The sequence below is a fragment of the Rhinolophus sinicus genome, chromosome 3 (genome assembly GCF_057876585.1).
Source record: "Rhinolophus sinicus isolate RSI-liver-muscle chromosome 3, RSI-T2T, whole genome shotgun sequence".
Classification (NCBI taxonomy): Eukaryota; Metazoa; Chordata; class Mammalia; order Chiroptera; family Rhinolophidae; genus Rhinolophus; species Rhinolophus sinicus.
This window is the reverse complement of record NC_142503.1, coordinates 144197283-144219138: the sequence shown is the minus strand read 5'-3', so window position 1 is coordinate 144219138 and position 21856 is coordinate 144197283. Positions and strand designations below refer to the sequence as shown.

Here is a 21856-nt window from a genome sequence, read left to right as displayed (position 1 = left end):
ATTTTACTGGACTCAAGTCAACCCAGTCTTTTATGGTCTTCAATGGACTTCTAGAAATATTTTCTTACACATTTTCATTTGAACAGTTTTTGAAAGCTGTGGTTTCGAATTGAACCTAAAGCAAACTGAGAGTATTGTTTCTAACTGGCTGCAAAAGCCATAGGAATTGTGCCAGAGGGCCTATTTTCCTGAGTATCCTGCCAGTTTCCAGAGAGCAGAAGCTAGAAATCTTTCTAGGTAAATGCATTCACTTTTGAGTCTCCAGAGCTGCTCTGTCACCACCTGCCTGCTGCAAATGAAAATGGACTGGATTGCATCAGCCACATGGTCTGAAATCATCGAGGCTCAAATTTCCCCACTAGAGAATGATAAGTGCTATTATAAATAGCCTTCTGCCCTGAGTCAGTGGCACTTGTGATCACAAATCAGGGTATGTCCCAGCAGCTGGGCAGCAGCCTGCCCAGCTACCCACTCACAAGTCTGAAAGGTCCTGTCTGCAGCGTTCCCCACTGGTGCTTAATACGCCCTTTGGCTTATGCCGTAGAAATTCTGAGAGAGATCCAAAAGTTAGGAGACCGATATAAGCTTTAAATTAAGAAAGGAAAGCAGTTGAGCCAAGGGTATTTAGTGAACTTTTCACGTTTGCATTTTATTTTCCCCTGGGAGAACAGTAAGGCATTAAAAATATAGGTCCTGAGTGGCAATCATCAGGGAGGCAATCCAAGAGTTATGAAAACCAAAACCCTAAAATCCTCCAAATACCACTTTGATGATTGTGGTGACTGGATTGGGAATAATGAGGAAGGGCTGGTCAAAACAACAAAAGCAGCCTCTGCCTTAAAAAGCATGATCTACAAAACAAAGGTGGGGCAGATGAGAGATGGAGATTATAAAGCATGTTCCCTTTGATGCTTTTATCACTGAAAAGTGTATTCGTATAACTAACTTTCCAGGTACCCAACACTGCCTGACTAAAATTTCATTCTTTTAAATGAACTGATTTGACCATAAAGCACTTACTAAGGTATAAGGCCCAGGACAGTGGAGAAGGGGGGAGAGCTCCAGTCATACCCAACTTTGTAGCAGACTACAGAGGGAAAACTCCAAGAGGGAAAGCAAGGAATTGTGTCTTGTATTTCAATTCAATTTTATTTATTTCAAAATCAATAAATATTATATTATACAAATGAATATTAAATTATTTCAGAAAATCTTAAATTTTGGGACAGCTTATATCTATGTTTCTCAACCCAGCCCCGCATAATTCCAGGCATTTGGTAGGTTCTAATAAATGGCTGCTGGGTTGTCATATTTGTTTTAAAATATCAATATATACTCAATATTTTTAAAATTAAATCACTATTAGAAAACCTCAATTATATGAAACAAAGTATAATAATAAAGGAAAAAGATGATACTTGCCCAAATATAAAATATCTTTTAAATGAACAAAATGTGAATTTTAAGAAATGGCTAAATTTTAAAGCAGAATTTACTGAGAAACATAAAACAATTTTGAAACCAAGTCAATTATATGTGAGACATATACATATATATGACTGCTTATATTTATATTTATATATATAGTATATATTATGTATAGAATTTTCTGACTGGAGTCTCAGAGAAACAGACCTTCCAGAACAATTTCTATTATTTTTACAGCCATGTTAGAAACACTTCAGATTGCTTTAGATTCAAGAAATCACAGACTTCAAATGCTGTTCAAATAAGAAAGTATAAGAACATATGACTACGAGTCTATTTTAGAAATGTAAGCTACTAAAGGCCATTGAAGACCTGTTGATTTGGGTCCGGCATATGGCATATATATATTGGGGGGCAGGGGTAGAGGGGCAGGGACAATACGTGGAAGACAGAGGCCCAAAGAGAAGCGAGCCCCAAGGGCAGCTGACCTGGCTCTCTCCCTCTGCCTTGGCAGAGTGTACAGATTAGCACTTAAGAGCATACTAATATGGGTGTGACTTCACTCTTCCCCCATACTGACCTGGTCAGGAGAATGTGTGCAAGAGGCTGAGCAGCACAGCCCTGGAATAAAGTTGTGGAAAGACTTCTGAGGAAGGCAGCAAATTTACTTTTGTAACCTTTGTGGGTCTATTAAAATTTGTCATTCATCTTCCTTAATAGCTTGGGCAATAATGCAGCAATGAGTCCTCTCTTATTTCAACAAGTGTCAAAATGGAAATAAAAGGCCTTAACTATTTTTTCTTAAGTATAACCAGGGAAACCAATAACAAATGAGCTGTCTCACATATAACTGACCTGGTTTCAAAACTGTTTCATGTTCCTCAATAAATCCTACTTTAAAACTTAGCCATTTCTTAAAATTTACATTTTGTTCAGTAAAAAGAGGTATTTTAAGAGGCAAACTTCATCTTTTTCCTTCATTATTATACTTTGTTTCACATAATTGAGGTTTTCTAACATTAATTAAAAACAAATAAGCAGCCTAACTGCATAAGTGTAATTTCCTTCTCCCTCCCTGGCCCTTTCTTTGGATTCTCAAATGATTTTCTCTTGAAGAACAGTAGAAGGCTCCCCTGAAAACACAGCAAGCACTGTTGATCTCGGCTATCCTTTCTGCCCCCTTCTTTCTACTTGAGCCATAAAGTAATTTCCTGTCCATTGTCCTATAGTCATCTTTCACTATATATATATATATGGCCTCCCTCAGATCACATTAAGATTTTAGCTCTTACATGGTGCTCTGAGTATTCTAGGCATAGGAGTTCCTCATTCTTTTCAAGCAAATAGTTTCCAAGCAGGCCTTCCAGAAAACTAAAGGATTCTAAAGTGCCACAAGTGGACTGGGGATGGTGATCTAAAGATTGTCTTTGGTGGGTGCTCCTTCTTAAACCCATTTCAGCTTCCCTCCTCCACTGATTCATTATGTTAACTTGTTCAAATCACTTAAGCTCTTACTGCCTTCTCGGATCTCTACTCCCCCTGTTCTCATATCTGATGGTACTGTAGGATCATTCTCACCCCAAAATGTGAGGTCTGATTTCCCAAAATGTGGCTTTTATAGAAATGAGGAAATTTTCTCAGGCCCAAAACCCAGGAATCAGCTTGACTCCTCTCTTTCACCCACACAGCAATTGTCTTAAATCTTCTCCTCAGGGCACATCTGGCCTACAATCATTTAGCACCTCTGAGGTCACTTTCTCTACTGGGAGCCAGCATCCTTCCAGTGGCCTAGAGGCCCGCGTGGTATGGGTCCCCACTACCTCTCTCACTTCACCTACTACTCTCCTTCCTTTACTGCCCTCCAACCACACTGGGCTTCTTGTTGTTCCTCACATGTGACAGCCATGTACCCACCTCAGGACCTATCTATTTGCTGTTTTCATTTCTTTACTTCCTTCAGGTCCCTGCTCAAATATCATCTCCTCAGAGAGGCCTCCTTCGGCTCCTCCGTATAGGATTACCCACTCAACCCTGTTTCTCTCTATCCCTTCTTTTTTTTTTTTTCCATAGCACTTAGCACTACCACTCAATTTAGTTTTAATTGTCATTTCCCTCTTTCTCCATGAGAATGTAAGGCTCCATAAGAGCTTTACCTGGCTGAACATCCCAGGAAGAGAAAGTTCATTAAAGAATTCCAGGAAGCTGGCAAATGTCCTCCTGCTTTTCAGGTGGGATTCAAACTACCCTGCTACCTTCTAGGCAAACATACTTCTTCCCGATTTCTGCACAAATCATTCCACTTCCTCTTATGTCCAGAACTGAACAATATTTGTCCCTTTAATTGACTGGGCCCTGGGTATTTTCTGAAAAGAGCACTTATAATGAGACAAGCTCTGTAAGGCTTTTTAGCAATTAGTGAGCAAGCACTGACGACAGCAGTTACTGTCATCAATGCTGTGTTCAAGTCTCTTGACAAATTGGGTTACACATGCCATTTGTGATCACTGGGGCTACTTGGTTTAAACTTTTCAGGCTGGGAGTGTGGCAATGAGTGAGGCAAGCCATAGGCGCCAAGTGGTAAGTATTTTCATTACTAATTACACACAGTTCTGTATTATCTTCTCACAGTGGAAATAACATCTAGCCATTTGAGAATTTTCCCAATTTCCCTTTCAGTTCTCCCAAGGTCAATGAGATCCCTTCTGGGTAAAGGAACCATTCTACTCCATTACCTCCATTCTCTAGCAATTATAAGGAAGTTGTTTTCAGGCTTTGTGAAAATTTCCCTCTTTATATTTCTGTCTTAACCAACCATTTATAAATTAGGCTTTCTTCGGTCCTTATTTCCCTAAATTGCCTAACTTAAACCTGGGAGGCAGGAAACGATGGTTTGAGTAATTCCTTCTGCACCCCCACCCCCACACTCCTATCAGGCCTGAGGTCCTCTTCCATTTTCTCCCTTGGTTTGATTAAAACTATTAAACTTAGATGCTGGTAGAGCTGCAGTGTGGTGGACAGCATCATGAGAAAGTAACAATAGGGTCCATGTCTGAGGACAGCTCCCCGAAATGTCTATTCATCCCAAGATGAAAAAGTCTTTCTTCGGAGGTGGTGAAGAACTGACTCTGAGCCTGGAACTCATAAAGCCATGGAATCAGGTCGCCACTCTTTCAACCACACAGATATTTAGGGAGGAACAAGTTCAGCTCTAATCATAAGATAACTCCTCATAGAGGAGTAGGGAAGGATCTCCCTTCACTTAGAAGATTATAAGAATGTTGCATTATTTCTCATTAATTTAAACAATTGCTTGGGCAGCATCCCCTAGCCCCCGCCAAGCTGCTATCTCAGCCTCACCGACAGATGTCCACCAGCTGGTCCAGCTCAGGGCAGCTACACTCATACATGTCCCGGCAGCTCACATGGCTCTGGGTCATTAACTCCCCCAGCAGCTGGACCATGTTGTCAGGTGCTTCTTCACAGATCTTCTTAAACTGGAGCACACGTGCAGCCTCGCTGTACACGTGCTTTGCCCGCTGGTACAGTTTGAAGATGGGCACTTAGGAAGGAAGGGGATGGGAACCAGGTTAGAAATAGTTACTGGACAACCCAATGCACAAAAACATACGGTTATGGAGGACTTCCACTTCTGTCTTCATTATCAATATCTTAGACTTTAAACAGATCTCTCTTTCACTGAAAGAATCCTCTATAGTCTAAATTTGTCTCTTTTTAACTCAATTTTATTTTCTTGATACTAAATACAATCTTGCAAGCATATTTTCTTCATTCCATTCAACACATCCAAACGTGTGCACACAGTGCATGCAAACTTACCCATCACATAGGAAAGGACAGGTGACATGTATTGTGTACTCCCTACGTTTCAAGCACTTTAAAGGAACTATCTCATGGAGCTCTCATCACAGAACAGGGATGGGGCAGGATGATCCCTGTTTGTTTTAATTTTATTTGATTTTTTTAATTAAAGTTTATTGGGGTGACAATTGTTAGTAAAGTTACACAGATTTCAGGTGTACAATTCTATATTACATCATCTATATCTCACATTGTATGTTCACCACCCAGAGTCAGTTCTTCTTCCATCACCATATATTAGACCCCGTTTACCCTCGTTTACAACCCTCCCCACCTTACCCTCTGGTAACCACTAAACTATTATTGTCTGTGTCTATGAGTTTTTGTTTCTTCATTTTTTGTCTTGTTCTTTTGTTGTTTTCAGTTTTATATACCACATATCAGTGAAATCATATGGTTCTCTGCTTTTTTTGCCTGACTTATTTCACTTAGCATAATAATCTCAAGATGCATCCATGTTGTTGCAAATGGTACTATTTCATCTTTTCTATGGCCAAATACATAGTATTCCTTTGTATATATATACCACAACTTCTTTATCCAATCATCTATCAAAGGACACTTTGGTTGTTTCCATGTCTTGGCCACTGTAAGTAAAGCTGCAATGAACATTGGAGCACACGTGTCTTTATGGATAAATGTTTTCAGATTTTTTGGGTAGATACCCAGGAAAGGGACTGCTGGGTCACATGGTGATTCTATTCGTAATTTTTTGAGGAACCTCCACACAGTATGATCCCTGTTTAACAGATAAGAGAATGAGGCTCAGCAGAGTGAAGTGACATGCCTAAAGTCACACATCCAGAAAGTGGCAGAAGCAGAACAGATCAGGATTTCTGACCGCAGAGCCACATTCTTTTCAATGTCACTTACCAGAAAGGACGACTGAAAATGCTTATGCTGACACTTCTATTTATAAAAATGTATCCAAAAGATAACCACAATTATTTATATATGTATATATATGAGGTCGGACAATTACGTTTGCAAACTCATCCTAGAAGTGCTGAGTATCACCTCATTGCTGAATATCACTATGGTCACCTTTGAAGTACTTCCCTTGGGAAGCTATGCACTGACACCAACGCCTAGTCCATCCTTCAAAGCTATTTTGGAACCCTTTTTCTGGAATGGCCACCAGAGCTGTCATCATATTACCCTTGATGTCCTAAATGTCATCAAAATGTCTTCCTTTCAATATTTCCTTTATCTTCGGGTAAAGAAAAAAGCCATTGGGGGCCAGATCAGGTGAGTAGGGAGAGTGTTCCAATATAGTTATTTGTTTACTGGCTAAAAACTCCCTCACAGACATTTCTGTGTGAGCTGGTGCATTGTCGTGATGCAAGAGCCATGAATTGTTGGCGAAAAGTTCAAGTTGTTTTCAACTTTTTCATGCAGCCTTTTCAGCACTTCCAAATAGTAAACTTGGTTCATTGTTTGTCCAGTTGGTACAAAGTCATAATGAATAATCCCTCTGATATCAAAAACGGTTAGCAACATTGTTGCAACAAGTTTGCGAACTTAATTGTCAGACCGCATATGTGTGTATATATACATATATGTATATACATATATACATATATAGAGAGATATAGATATATAGATATAGGTATATTTATATACACATAATACAGCATTATTTATCATAGTAGAAAATAAGAAACAATCAAAATGTCTAATAAGAAGAATCATTTTTTAAATTATGCTACATACATAAGTTTTAAAAATTACTGCTATTAAAACTCATATTCTAAGACACTATACTACATGGGAAATTGTTCATTATTAAGTGAAAAGGAAAGGTACAAAACTGTATGTACAATTGATACTAATTTTGCATTCACATATATGCATATTTATACAATTTTAATTTTTAAAAATTATATGAAAGCACCAAAACGTTAAAAGTCATTACCTCTGTGGTACATTGGGGGTGATTTTATTTTCTCCTTGACACATTTCTGTACTTTCCACATTATCCACAACAACTCTAACTTCAGTTACAGAAACATGTCCTATTGCAATGGCTGTGTCTATGTTATACATTCCCTTTAAAAGCAACTGAGACCTTCTTACCATTTCACCCTTGCTGAACAGTGAGTTGGTTTGGTAGATATAAAACAATTTTGGACAATATATGAAGCTACCTGGCCCACTGGAAAGAACCAAGGCTGAGAATCAAAAGGTCTGTCATTTCTTCTCAGTTCTTTGACAACTAGCTGTGCCCAAGTTGCTACCCTGATAGGGCTCTATTTCTTCATCTCTAAAATTAGGTTGAGAATTATTTCTCAGGATCTTTTTAGCTCTCACATTTGATGATTCTATAAAGAACTTTCTCCAAGCCTTCCCCCCATATTTTATATTTTGTAAAGAGGATGCTAACTGTGACTATTAACTTCTGTTCGTGTCCCCAGTTCTACTCTCTGCCCTTCCCCACCCCGCTATCTTCCCCAGGAGGCTGACCTGTATGGATCACACCAACAGGTTCCCTTGCCATCTAGATTGGAGAAAGGGAGAAGATGAGCAAGAGATGGAAGGGAAGAGAGTAAGGTCAGCTCTGCCTCCAGCTTCTTCTCCCTTAGACTATTACTAGTTTTACAGAAGTGCTTTTACATTCCACTTATGAACCAAGAGATTCTATTGAAGTCTCAGGTCATATTGTTAGATTCCTCCATAGCACAGTCTTCTTAAGTCATAGAGGTGGATAAAAAGGCAGCCAAGGAGTGAGTATACATTCTTAGGATTTGTGTAATTGTTCAGTAATTCTAAGTGTGGAGCTAACTTTCCTATAAATTAATAATTAAAAGTTTTCTTTCAAAGGTTCTCAGTTGAGTCATATTATATTAAACTTACAGTTAACTGCTTGCATCAGTGAAATGAAACCAATTCATGTGAATTTTCCTGTTCTGTTTCACAGAGGACTGAAATTCTGTCATCAGATTTAATTAGTTCTTCTTTTACAATGTCTTGTAATCATCCCTCCTTTCTACTTCCATTGTCATTACCCAAATTTACACTTTTATTCCCTTTCCCACCTAAACTATTTTTCAGTGGTCTCCCAACTGATATTCCTATCCTAATCTCTCCTCCCTGAAACCTGTCTTGAGGTTAAAACTGACAGATGGAGCTCCTAATGCACGGCCTTACTCATGTTCCTACCCCAAACATTAACTGCTTCCCCAGTGTTTACCATAATACAAATTCCTGCACTCAACATGCTCAGTCCCAATAGGAACTCTTCCCTTCAGCCAAATTGGCCTATTCGTAGTTACCCGGACACTCCTCACTTCTGGGTATACTCATTAGTCCACACAGAAATAGTTTCTTGCCCTTTCTCTCCCTGTCAAATTTTACCCCTTTCTACAAGTTCAGTTTAAATTTTATATGCTCCATGGAGCCATGATGGCCCTAGCTGGAAACAATCTCTTGACTCAGAATTTGTACCACACTTGCAGTCCATGGCATTCATTTGGGTGCTTATCATATACTTTCCACAGTAATGGTTCCTCTTATCTCCACAAAGTTTACCAACTGCTAAAGACAGAAACCCAGTCTTCTATTTCCATGCATTCCCCCACTACAACATTTTACCCCACAGCACCTTCAACAATGCCTTACATGACAGGAACTCTAATGGGTGTCTACTGTTGATGATGATATGGTTAGGACTTGATTTTTAACCCCAGTTCAAAATCATGATGCCTCCATATAGATATTTTTATTTAAAAAAAAAAAATAAAAAAAATAAAAAAAAAATGAGGTGCCAGTACTCACAGTTTACTAGTGTTGACGCTGAGGAAAGGGGGCACAAAGATTCCCTTTGGTATTGAATCTGCAAATACTGACAAGTATAGAGTAAAACTAAGAAAAAAGAGAACTTACAAGTTAAATGTAGATGGGAAAATAAAAAACATGTTTTGTTCCACAGTACCCAAATCATGTGAATTAGCTCATACCGTGTTTCCCTGAAAATAAGACCTAGCTGGACAAGCAGCTCTAATGCATCTTTTGGAGTGAAAAATTAATATAAGACCTGGTATTATATTGTATTATATTATATTATATTATATTATATTATATTATATTATATTACATTATATTATATTATGACCCAGTCTTATATTATAGTAAAATAAGACCGAGTCTTATATTAATTTTTGCTCCAAGAGACGCATTAGAGCTGATTGTCCAGGTAGGTCTTATTTTCAGTGAAACACGGTACTGCAGTGTGAACTTGTTATTTCTATAAATATGTTTCAATGGAGGCTGGAAATCCAAGATGGCAAAGTAGATAAACACTGTGCCTGCATCCTTCAGTGAACACATTAAAATTACAGCTAAATTACAGAACAATCAACCTGGAGAATCATCTGAAGTCTGGCTGAACAGAAGCTTTATAACAAAGGATATAAAGAAGAAGCCATGTCGAGACTGGTAGGAGGGGCAGAGACACTAAAGGGGCCCCACAACTGCATGTGGCAGAGGAGAATCAGGAGGGATATCTCGGCCATGGAGGTTCCCCCCAGAGGACTGAGAGACCCCAGCCCCCACTAGGTTCCCCAGCCCAGAGTACTAGTGCTGAGAAGAGGAGTCCCCACAACATCTGGCTGTGAAAAACAGTGGGGATTCTAAACTGGTGGGACGGAAGGCTGCGGGAAACCCAGACATCCTCTTAAACAGCCTGCACACAGGGTCTCTCCCTTGCAGGCTCCAGCAGACGGATGGTGACTTGGGGTTTGTTGGAGACATATGGGGGGAAGACTGAGGTGTGTGGCTTTAGTGCAAGGACTGGAGGTCTGTCAGCATTTTCGCTGTGTGGGATCCTTCTCCTGTGTAGCCCACAGGTTGAAGCTATTTTTTGTGTTGAGCCTGCCCCCAATCTGAATCTGATCTGATGAGCCCCACTGCTCCACCCTGCTGACTCACTGAGACCCTGCCTCACCCAACTCCCTTAATACTGGAGGCACTTTCTTCGGGAGCAGCCAGTCCCTCCCGAATTGCACTCTTTCTTGGAAAACTATCAGAGTCCGTTGGCCCCAGCCAAGCAGCAACTGGCCTCAGTGTGCTCTGTGACTTTCACTGAGTGGCACCAGGCTCAACACTGACATCAAATCAGAGATTCCATTAACCTGGTAACCACAACTCTTCCCACTCTAGAGACTCCCTGAGACCCTGCCTCACCCAATTTGTGTACCGCATGAGCTTTATCAGTGGCTGAACCTTAAGGGAGCCAGCAGGTGGCAGCAGGCCTCCAGGTGTCCTGGCTTTTTGCAGAGCTACCCCAGGCCCAGTACTGGTGGCAGCCATCCTAAGTTCACAATGTGGCTCTCCCACATGACTCCAACTTTAGCACAGGCAGCAAACAACCATGGATCACTTTGTATCTCCTACCAGGTAGTCCCCAGCTGGTCACAGGCAGTGGGTGACTTGGGCCTGCACCAGAGCTCTCCCCAAGAGGCCCCAGAACAAAATACTTGGAAGTTGGCTTCAGACCACAGCAGAGCACCACCCAATTAGCCCCATACAGGGCAGTCTCAACAGCCACCAGAGCCCACTGGGGAGAATCCCACTCACTTGGATAAGCCCTCTGCAAAGCAGCCCATAAACTATGGACATGGCCAAATCACACAGCCAATCAGCCTGAGGGCCAATGCCGCTCACTGATGTGCCAATAGCAATCAGGGCTCAACTATAACAGGAGGACACACACAACCCACACAAGAGACACTCCTGGAGCACCTGGCGCACGTGACCAAGGAGACTGTACTAGGGCCCCACAAGACACCTACTATACAAGGCCACCTGGCCAAGACTGTGAGACATAGCAGATCTATCTCATACATAGAAACAAACACAGGGAGTAAGCCAAAATGAGGAAACAAAGAAATACGTCCCAAATGAGAAAACAGAAAAAAACTCAAAAAAGAAAAAGAACTAAATAAAATGGAAGCAAGCAACCTAACAGAGAGAATTCAAAACAATGGTTATAAGGATGCTCAAGGAACTCAGCAAGAACTTCAACAAAGAGATAGCAAGCATAATAAAGGACATAGAAACCATAAAAAAGAAACGGTCAGAAGTGAAGAATACAATAACTGAAATGAAGAATGCACTAGAGAGAATCACCTGCAGATTACATAGGCAGAAGATTGAATCAGTGATTTGAAAGGCAAGGTAGCAGAAAACACCCAATCAGAACAACAAAAAGAAAAAAGAGTCCAAAAAAATGAGGAGAGTTTAAGAGACCTCTGGAACAATATCAAGCATAGCAACATTCGCATCACAGGGGTTCCAGAAGGAGAAGAGAGAAAGCAAGGGATTGAAAACCTATTTGAAGAAATAATGACTGAAAACCTGGTGAAGGAAATAGACATACAACCCCAGAAAGCACAGTGAGTACCGAACAAGATGAAGCCAAACAGGCCCACACTTAGACACATTATAATAAAATGGCAAAGGTTAAAGATAAAGAGAGAATCCTAGAAGCAGCAAGAGAAAGACAACTAGTAACTTAAAAGGGGGCCCCATTAACATTGTCAGCTGATTTCTCAACAGAAACTTTGTAGGCCAGAAGGGATTGGCACAAAATATTCAATGTGATGGAAAGCAAGGACCTACAGCCAGAGTACTATACCCAGCAAGGCTATCATTTAAAATCAAAGGACAGATAAAAAGCTTCCCAGACAAGAAAAAGTTCAAGGAGTTCATCACCACCAAACCACTATTACAAAAAAGGTTAGAGGAACTTATTTAAGATGGAAAAAAAAAAAAAAGATCAAAATTATGAATAATAAAATGGCAATTTATCCAAAGAAACCCAAAACCCAAGGTCAAGGGGACATGTGCATCCATATGTTCACTGCAGTATTGTTTACAATGGTCAAGATGTGGAGGCAGCCTGGGTGTCTGTCAATGGATGAATGGATAAAGAGGAGTTGGTACACAAATACAATGGAATATTAATTGGCCATGGAAAGGAATGGATTCTTGCTATTTGCAGCAGTGTGGATGGGCCTGGAGGGTGTTGTGCTGAATGCAGTGTTGGAGAGAGAAAGACAGATGCAATGTGATTTCACTTGTATGTGGAATCTAAAGAACAAATTAACAAACAAAACAGAAACACAATCATACTCGTGGATACAAAGAACATTTTGATGGTCACCAGACTAGAGTGGGGTTGAGGGGGTGAAAAACGGGAAGGGATTAAGAAGTACAAATTGGTTGTTACAAAGTAGTCATGAGGATGTGGGGTATAACATAAGGACTACAGTCAATATTTTAATGACTATGCATAGTGCCACATGGGTACTAGTCAGGGAGATCACTGTATAAATTATACAAATGTCTAACCACTATGCCGTACACCTGAAATTAATATAAAATAATATATTTTTATGTGTTTCAGGTGTACAAAGCAGTATAATAGTTAGACATTTACACCCCTCACAAAGTGATAACCCTCCTCAGTCTAATATCCTTCTGTCATCGTATATACCGTAGCTGTTACAATTCCATTGACTACATTCCCTATGCTGTACTTTACATCCCGTGATAATATAAAATAATATTGAATGTCAACTGTAATTGAAAAATTTTTAAATGGGGTAAAAAGATGAAGGGGAATAAGAGGTCCAAATTTCCAGGTATAAAACAAATAAGTCATAGGGATATAATGTACAGCACAGGGAATATAGTCAATAATATTGTGATAGTGTGGTACGGTGTTAGATGTTTGTTGGATTTCCAATGGTGATCACTTCTTTAGGTATATAAATGCTGAATAATTATGGTGTACCCTTAAAACTAATATATGTTAACTATATTTTTAATAAAAATCTTTAAAAAAATAAGTTCAATGGAAATAGGACTATTTAGGGTCTGGATATCAAAATATCCCTACATAAAAAAGTCTTACCTATACCCAATAATGGCATATACTGTCAGCAAAAACACACTAAAGAAAGAGCACAGGTAGATTTAACGATAACAACAACTCAAAATCTCTGAACAGAGAAGGAAAAAGATGAACCATTGATTGACATGTATATGCCTGAGAGAGACAGTGTCAGTAATTTTATATATGTTAATATAACCCAGGTTGTAAAATATACATTTTGAAAGGAAGGGAAATAATTTTGGTAACTGTACTATAAGATTATTCTTTTTTTAAAATTGAGGTTGAAGCAAAATGTTTAAAATACCAGTTTTAGGAGTCCATATGTTTCAGTTTTACTTTTGAACTACTTCACCTCACATAATCATAAGCCAAGTTACAAAATCAGAACATAGGAGTGGAGTGGGGGGGGGGTAAAGGGGAGAAAATTGGTTCATTTTTATTGTAATGTCCTTTTATGAAGAAATCATCAAATTTCTAGGTCCACTGCTATTTACGACTGCAGCACAAAATGCACAATAAAGCAATATCCAAAACATCATAAATTAGTGCTATTTAGCTGACAAAGCACTGTACTATGCCCTGATTCGCAAAGGTTGATTTTTTTTTTAACTTTGAATTATAAAAATTTTCAAATATACAGGACAGTGGAGAAAATACTAGAGTAAACTCCCTGAGTCCATCACCTAGATTGAACAATTATTAACATTTTGCCATATTTGCTTCAATTGATACTTTGCTGAAGGATCTTAAATTATAGATGTAACATTTCCACTCTACATATATGAGCGTGCAGCTCTATAAAATAAGGATATTTTCTTATATAACCTTCACATCTTAATCACACCTAATGAAATTACAAATGATTCCTTAATATCATCCAACATTCAGTCCGTATTTAAATTTTACAGTTGTCACTTAAATGTCAATTGATTTACACCAGGATCCAAACAAAGTCCACATGTTATATTGTGTTATTACAGCTAATAAGCCTCTTTTAACCAAGAATTTAAAGTGATTTTTTTTTGCTACCCTGGATTCTCAGTGTCATATACATAATATAAGCACCTTTTAGGGCCATATCCTGCAATACAGCTCAATATAATCCACTAGGGAGAATATGCTTTGGTTTTCCATTAGGATTACATAGTCCGTTAAGATTAAATATTTTCCTTTATGATTAAATATTCTAAAGTAGAAACTGTCCAGGGAGATTTTTTTATAGTAAACGTGAGCACTGATGTTTTGATTTGTGACAAGAAACATACAGAACGCGTCGAGCAGACAGATCATCAGAACCTCTCAAACCTGGCACTTCTGTGTCTGTTGTGTATTGCAGTGTTTCACAGCAAGACATCCGAACAAGAATGTCTAATGAGGACTCTTGCTGGGTGTTCCGAAGGTGCGTGAGAGATCGCCATGGCTCACACCCCCTGAACGGTAGTAACTCAGACAAGGAAGGGGCAGAAAGGGCATCTGTTTTTAATTGTGATAAAAAATCTTGCCAAAGGCTACAACAGCTTTGGAGACCACCCTTTGGGAGGGAAAGCAGTTCTCTGTTGGCTGGCCCTCACAAACGCTCTCTGGATCCAGGGTTCTGGCTTGTTATGTGCTGGCAACTCATCAGGTCTCTGTTATGCAGATACCAAAAAATCCAAGAAAATCTGAAGCTCTCCTTAACAGCTTTCTTCCCTGTCCAGTTAACTTTAAAAGCATATGCTCCATCTGTCTATAAACTCATATAACCCCTGAGAGCAGTTATTATATTAAAGGGTGAAGTTATTTCTTACCATCTTCATTGCATCCGTGATTTCTTCCAAGACAAATTCAAATTAAGACGAAAACACCAGGTGCCATTTTCCTAAAATACTACCAGTGTCCTATCCTATCCATGGGAAATCTGAGGCTTCAAAGCAGGATATGTCACACAGACTTTAGAACACTGGCTTTAGAAAACTGGCTTTCTCCAATGTAATCTTAGATGATTACTGATTCGAATCCTGAAAGCATGAAACAGATTCTGAGACCTAAGTGATCATGGCAGCCATATCCATTTAAACTGTAAAGTTGTTGAATAAATTCACTGTCTAATAATTCTATTTGCTAGTTCTGAACTTTCCTTCCCTCTGACTCCCTCGCTGTGCCTCCAGTACACCCCACGGGCACCTGAGGCCCATTACGGTAGCTGTTTTGTTGGCCTGGATGTTCTTCCCCCGATCTTGACCCGGCTGGCCTTTGCTTGACATCCAAGTCTCAGGTGTCACGGCTTCAAGGAGACCTTCCCTTAACTCCAGTCTAGAGTAACTCCCTCACATGCACATTCTGTCCATCCTGTTATTCTCCCAACACACGACCATCCCATTTTCTTGTGTGTTCATTTGTTCATTGGTTTGTGGCTATCTCTCACCACAAAGGTCAGCTTTGGGAGATCAAGGGCCTTGTCTAATGTCTTCACTATTGTATCTTCAGCAGCTAAAAAAGGGTCTAGCTCACAGTAGGGACTCAGTAAATGTTTATTGAATGAATGATTCAGTTCCTTGACTTTGTAACAAAACTGTACCGAAACCTGGCTAAATAAACAATTGTGGAACACATGCAATATGACTTGCTATTTTGGCAATTTAAGCTTACTAATACCTTCACCAAAAAATTGGGAATAGTATGTGAAAAGAAGGTTTGGAGACAATTAGTAAACTCCAGTGTCTAAAGTGTACCTAATACTCCCTATCAGATGACAGAATTGTTTACTCTGTATTTTGCTTCACAGATGTGGGAGAAAAGAGATTTCTAAAACAAACAAAATGTGTTTCAAATAAAAGAGAGGGAACATAAAATACATAATTATAACCAGTTACTATAAAATATTCTTTTTCTTTTAGACAATCTCTGTAACAAAAAGATACTCACTTCTACGTTAAAAAACAATGGCTACATAGCTTATGATCAGAACCCATCTCTAATCAATGAATCTAAACAAGGGCACAAACAATTGCTTATTTTATTATATCTTCGGTGGGAAAGAATGAGAAAGAGCCGGTGAAAGAAGAAACACACTAGTTCCATTTTCCTCTAAAAGCTCTGAGAGAAGCAGGTCAACAGTAAATGGAGGATACGCCTATTCAAAGTCTTAAAGAGCTCCACTCATTTAATTTTAAATTCTGCGCTCAAGAGCTGGTAGCCTCCTCATTATTACCTCGTCTTCTATAGAATGATGCCACAGCATTAAGACAGATCGAGCACCAGCCAACCAAGAGTTCTTACTGAACATGAGCTGTGTCCCACACCATGCTCCAAAAGGCAGGAAAGACATGTGAAATAGAAGCCCCTGCTTTGAGGAACTCACAACTCAGTTAAATAGATAAGACAAACTATGAGACCACTGTACAGTGACCCACTGCAGCTGACATCCAAGTGCCGGAAAGCTGAAGGTTCACTGCCATGAAGATGGGATGTAGTGGGGGAAGCACGGCAGTGAAAGTGTCACAGGAGAAAAGCCTGAGCCACACAGCTTCCTTGCTGCAAAGACAGGATGGCTGAAGGCCCCGGCTGGAACAGGCAGAGAGTGTTTAATTTCAGGAAGTAATAGTGTAACAAAATACAACAAGTGCTGGCAAGGATGTGGAGAAACTGGAACCCTTGCACACTGTTGGTGGAAACGCAAAATGATGCAGCCACCAGGGAAAACAGTATGGAAGTTCCTCAAAAAAATAAAAATAGAACTACCATATGATACAGCAATCTCATTTCTGAGTACAGTACATCCAAAAAACTGAAATCAGGCTCTCAAAGAGATATCTGCACTCCCATGTTCATTGCAGCCCTATTCACAAGCTATGGAAACAACCTAAATGTCCATCGACAAATGCATACAGAAAATGTAGTGCCCAAGTAATGATGCCCCATATCTTCACCTGAAAGGAAAGAGGCCATCTCCTTACCTATTACTCATAAATTTAGCACTTCATTTAATTGTCTTATCCATTTAGGTAGCATTATGTGTAAGAGTGGAGATTTCAAAAAGGCATCTCAAATCCTAATCTGCAAGTTACTAGTTGTTTGGTCTTAAGCAAGTTTTTTGAACTTTTAAAGCTTCGGTTTCTTCAACCAAGATTGAAAAAAAAATTTTTTTAAGAAAATGCAGTATATACATACAATGAAATATTATTCAGTCTTAAAAAGGAAGGAAATTCTGCAATATGCAACAACATAGATGGACCTTGAGGACATTGTGCTAAGTGAAAAAAGCCAGACACAGAAAAACAAGTACTCACAACTCCATTTATATGAGACAGTGAAAACAGTCAAATTCATAAACTCAAAGGCTGGAATGGTGGTTACCAGGGGTTGTAGAAGAATAAATGGGGAGTTATTAATCAACAAGCATAAAGTTGTAGTCAAATAAGATGGATAAGCTCTAGAGATCTGCTGTACAACATTGTACATTATAGTCAACAATCACATAATGTACACTTAACAGTAGTTAAAAGGATAGATCTCATATTAAGTGTTCTTATCAATAAAAAATAAAATAACCTTTTGAAATTTTAAAAATAAATAAAGAAGTAATCGTCTACTGGAGAGAGATCGCTAAATAAGAACGATAAAGGTCAACAGGTGCTAAGGCAGCTACCTGCTCACAGTAGAAGTGGAGGCACAGAGTGAAAAGGGTGTCTTGATCTGGGTTAACCTGAAATCAGAGCCTGAGACACAGGCTTGAGTGCAGGTAGCAGGAATCCAGGACACAAGAGCAAAAGAAGAAGGAAAGTGAGACAGGAAAGGAGATAAGCCAACAGAGGGTGCTTAGTGAGCAGATCACCACTGGATAACCAGGGCCCAGCTGCTCAAGGGTCTCTCTGAAGAACCACAGAGAAGGTGCCTCAGCATTGGCCCCCCAGAGGAAGGGAAAGCTGGAGCATTGATCCACGGATATTCCCACTGCTTGGGTGTTGCCCCCTAGGGGTTAACTTCTCTACAAACATGTGCCTAGGCAGCACAGCTCCCTTCAGTGACTTTGTAGCATGCCCCAAGAAAACAAAGAAGACACTCACACCAGCGGCCAGCTTGGTATCGACTGCTGGCAATGCTGAATCAGGTGGGCCAAGGGGATGGGGCCGAGTGATCATGACCTTCACAGAGGAGGTGAAACCAGTTGAGTCTGAAAAGATGAGTAGGTGTCCAGCAAACCAATTTAAAGGTTGTACGGAGCAAAGAAAAGGATTAGAAACAAGGCAGAAGGAACATCATGAGTGAGCAAAGACATGGAGATTAAAAACCATGAGGGGCTTTGAGAAAATCCATAGTACTTTGATGTGACTGGAGCCAAGAAATGAAGATGAAGAATAGAAATCTTTACCTGTTACTCTTGCCCCTGGCATTAAGTGATTGCTACCAGCAATGTTAAATGTGATTCCTTCCAATCCCTTTTCAATTTATTCATCCACTCCTTGGAGTTTATGAAAGATAAAAGGGTTAATTTTCTGGAACTTTTCCATAGATTATTACAATGTTCCTGGAGACTGCCAATAGGTTCTGGAATTTACTTCAGGACCATCTGTCACACAAAGGGAGGACATGCCATGGGAACTTGGGGCTCTCCTGCACTTTTGGGGGGCACCCCAAAGTTCTGGCCACAGCAGGGGTTCCCAGGACTTCCTCCCGCTGCACCACCTCAGGCCCCCAGCCTGCTGGGAGGAATGGCTGGCGCAACCCGGCAGCTTGGGCTGCAGCGTCCGTTGCACGCATTTCTTCTGGGCCAGGCTGGCGCGGAAGAAGCACGTCCTATCTCTTACCGCTGTAGGGCTCAGAGTCCGGGCGGGAGTAGGCCACCGGGACTTGGCTGGGGCAGCCTCCTCTGGGCTGTCTGTGTTTACTTTTTATAGTTTAACTGGCTAAACGGGAACAAAGTCTGCTTAATAAAGTGTTGTCTTTTGAAAGACAACATGCATAATTAAAGGAATATGTGACTTCTCTTTTTGAAAAACATAGCTTTTTCCTTTTCTTTTCCTGTGTTTTTCTCACCTTCCTGTTGTCTGACCTGCTTCTAACAGGGATACTTATATCCTATCCCTAGTCATTGTATATATATTTCAAGCCATTTTAATGTGAACTAAAGCAAGTTATCATTGCTTAACCTTTTTTTTTTTTTTTCATAAATACAAAACTAGAATCTTGTAAACAAATTGTCTTGAACACAGAGTAGCTACTTCTGGAAGCTTGGCTACTTTGGGGCTGTAATATGTTACACTACCACCTTAAAATTAAAGAAAAAGAGACAACACTATGTGATACTAGAGGAAGGCCACAGTTGGATCCAACCGAACTGTTTGTCACTTTATATTCTTTAGGATTTTTTAACCATCTTCCTTTTTTGGATGATGCATTTTGTCGCTGCTGTCACTTGTGCAATTGGAAAGGGAAAAGGAAATGAATAACAGACTTTGAAAAAGTATAGAGGGAACACAGGAAACACAGTGAAAGAGAAAATCAAAGTGGTAAGCAGAGGCCAGTTCATGAGGGCTTTGCAGCACGGTGTTTAAATTGTATTTTGTAGATAAATGGTTCTCAACCTTTTCAGGGTTATAGAACCTTTTGGGAATCAAATAAAAGCTATGGACCCTCTCCTTCCCCTCATCCATCTGAATGCACAAATACCCAAAATTGGACCTATAGTACAACATATGCACAGATTCCATAAAGCTATCCTTAAATCCCAGTTAAGAATTCTAGCTAAGAATAAGAAACCATTAAAGCAATTATATCAGTCAGGACTCTTGTTTGTAAACAACAGAAATCTACACATACTAACTTAATCAAAAAGGAATTTATTTTAAAGATATGAGGGAGCTCACAAAGTCTATTAAGATGACATATTCCTAATTTCCATTAAAATGCAAGCAAACCAGTATGAAAGGAGTCAGAAGCAAAGGGAAATAGGCAGAGGGGAGGAACACTGCCTAAGTCTCTCCGCAAGTCTGGATATGACTCTGGACTCTAAATACTTTGTCAACTGATCCTGTGCCTATTAGACTCAAAGCCCCAAACACAAGAATGTGCCAGGACACCAGGACGAGCCTAGGACCCTCACTCACCCCCAGGTGACAAGTGACCTGTGAAAGGCAATTCTCACCCCTCAGCTTCCCAAAGGAAGCAGGATACCCTACCCCTCATCAACATGCACACAGCCAGAGATTTCCCTAGAAGGGGGGCCTGGACACCAGGTGTCTAAAACTATGGCATCTGCCCCCAGCAGCAAAGAAATACCATGACTCTCACTGATGTTTACACATTAGTCTGTGTATGCCCTTCTTAAAGGGTGGTTCCCCCAGTCCATCCTCAGAGTCAGTCTGAGGACTGCAAAACACAGCTGGACCTTCGTCTCCCTCATTCTCAATGGTGAGTTTCTTCAAGCAGCTTCATATGGCCCAACTACATAAAGGTCATGTGGAAATGGAAGAATGCAGAGCATACTTTTCAGCTGACAAGCTAAAAAGTGGTAAATATTTTGGAAATCAGACTTAAGTCAGACAGAGACTTCACCTCAGGATAATTAATCAAAACAAAATAAATAAATATGCCAGTCTAAGAGAATCGGAAATCTTTATCATGTAAGTGTATAATTAATCTTCTGAGACTCTCATACCCCCAAATACTTTCCCACTGTTTGGGTGAGGGGTGAAAGGCGGTTGTGGTTTTAGCTGTCTTTTGCACGCCAGTAGCCAATTTCCCTCCAAACAGAAAGCTCCACTGGGCTAAACCAAGACTTGGTTTCCAAGAACAGCAATCCAGAGGTGGATGGGGGAGACCACTTCAGAATCCACTCTGAGTCCTTGGTTTTCCTATACAGCAAAGTTATAAGAAGTCCCTGCTCTGAGGCATAGAATCTTTGGAGTAGTTAAGCAGTAAAATGGAAAAACACTATACAATCCTCATTGAAGTGGGGCTGTGGTTTCAAATTTATTTTTCTAGTAACAATATTTTTCATAAATCTGAAGTTTCTGAAATGGTCAAACCCACAAAAAATAAACTGCTGTTTTCAGCCACATTAATATCCCATTCCCATGCTGCAAAGACTAAATTAAATTAGCATTTTACATTTACAAGGGAAAAAAATCTTTAACTACCTGCTTTTAAAAGCAAAACCACTGATGAAAATATATATATATATGCACTTTCAACACAAACCACATTAGTCCATGGAAAACTACATTCCAATAGGCACTTGCGAATATTTTCAAATCCAGAGCATAGGGCCATCTTGTACATGTTGAGTAATGGCAACTCACATGGTTATTGCTTCCTTTTCTTGGATTTCCAGGAGCTGCAAGAGCCGGCACTGTCTGTGTTGTAATAAATTCTACTCCTCTGAGCTTGAAACCTTTCCCTCACTCTGCTGTAGTCACCCTCACCTGCATTTTACACCCTGGCAACACACTAAGCTCCTGTTAACTCCAGGGCCATTCAAATGACAAGATGGAGCCCATCGCGCCCTTTCTTTTCATTCTGTACTCCACCTTTCGAGTTCACATTCTTATTATCCCATGTCTAACAATTGTTCTGCCTTTTAACTGGTCTCCCTCTCACTTCTAACCAACCTGTATACAGCTGCCATAATAAACTTTCCAAATTACCATTTCGATGGTGGCATTCCCAAATATT

At 39.9% G+C, this 21856-nt stretch overlaps 1 protein-coding gene across 5 annotated transcripts in view; it reads right to left on the bottom strand.

Annotated features, from left to right (window-relative positions):
* GALK2 (galactokinase 2) overlaps positions 1-21856 on the bottom strand; it is a 125908-nt gene that overhangs the window by 7366 nt on the left and 96686 nt on the right. For all 5 annotated transcript variants that reach the window (XM_019730673.3, XM_074327766.2, XM_019730674.3 and 2 more), the window contains one exon: positions 4786-4987. In XM_019730673.3, coding sequence (XP_019586232.3) covers positions 4786-4987 — 202 coding nt within the window. The remainder of the gene's footprint in view (positions 1-4785; positions 4988-21856) is intronic.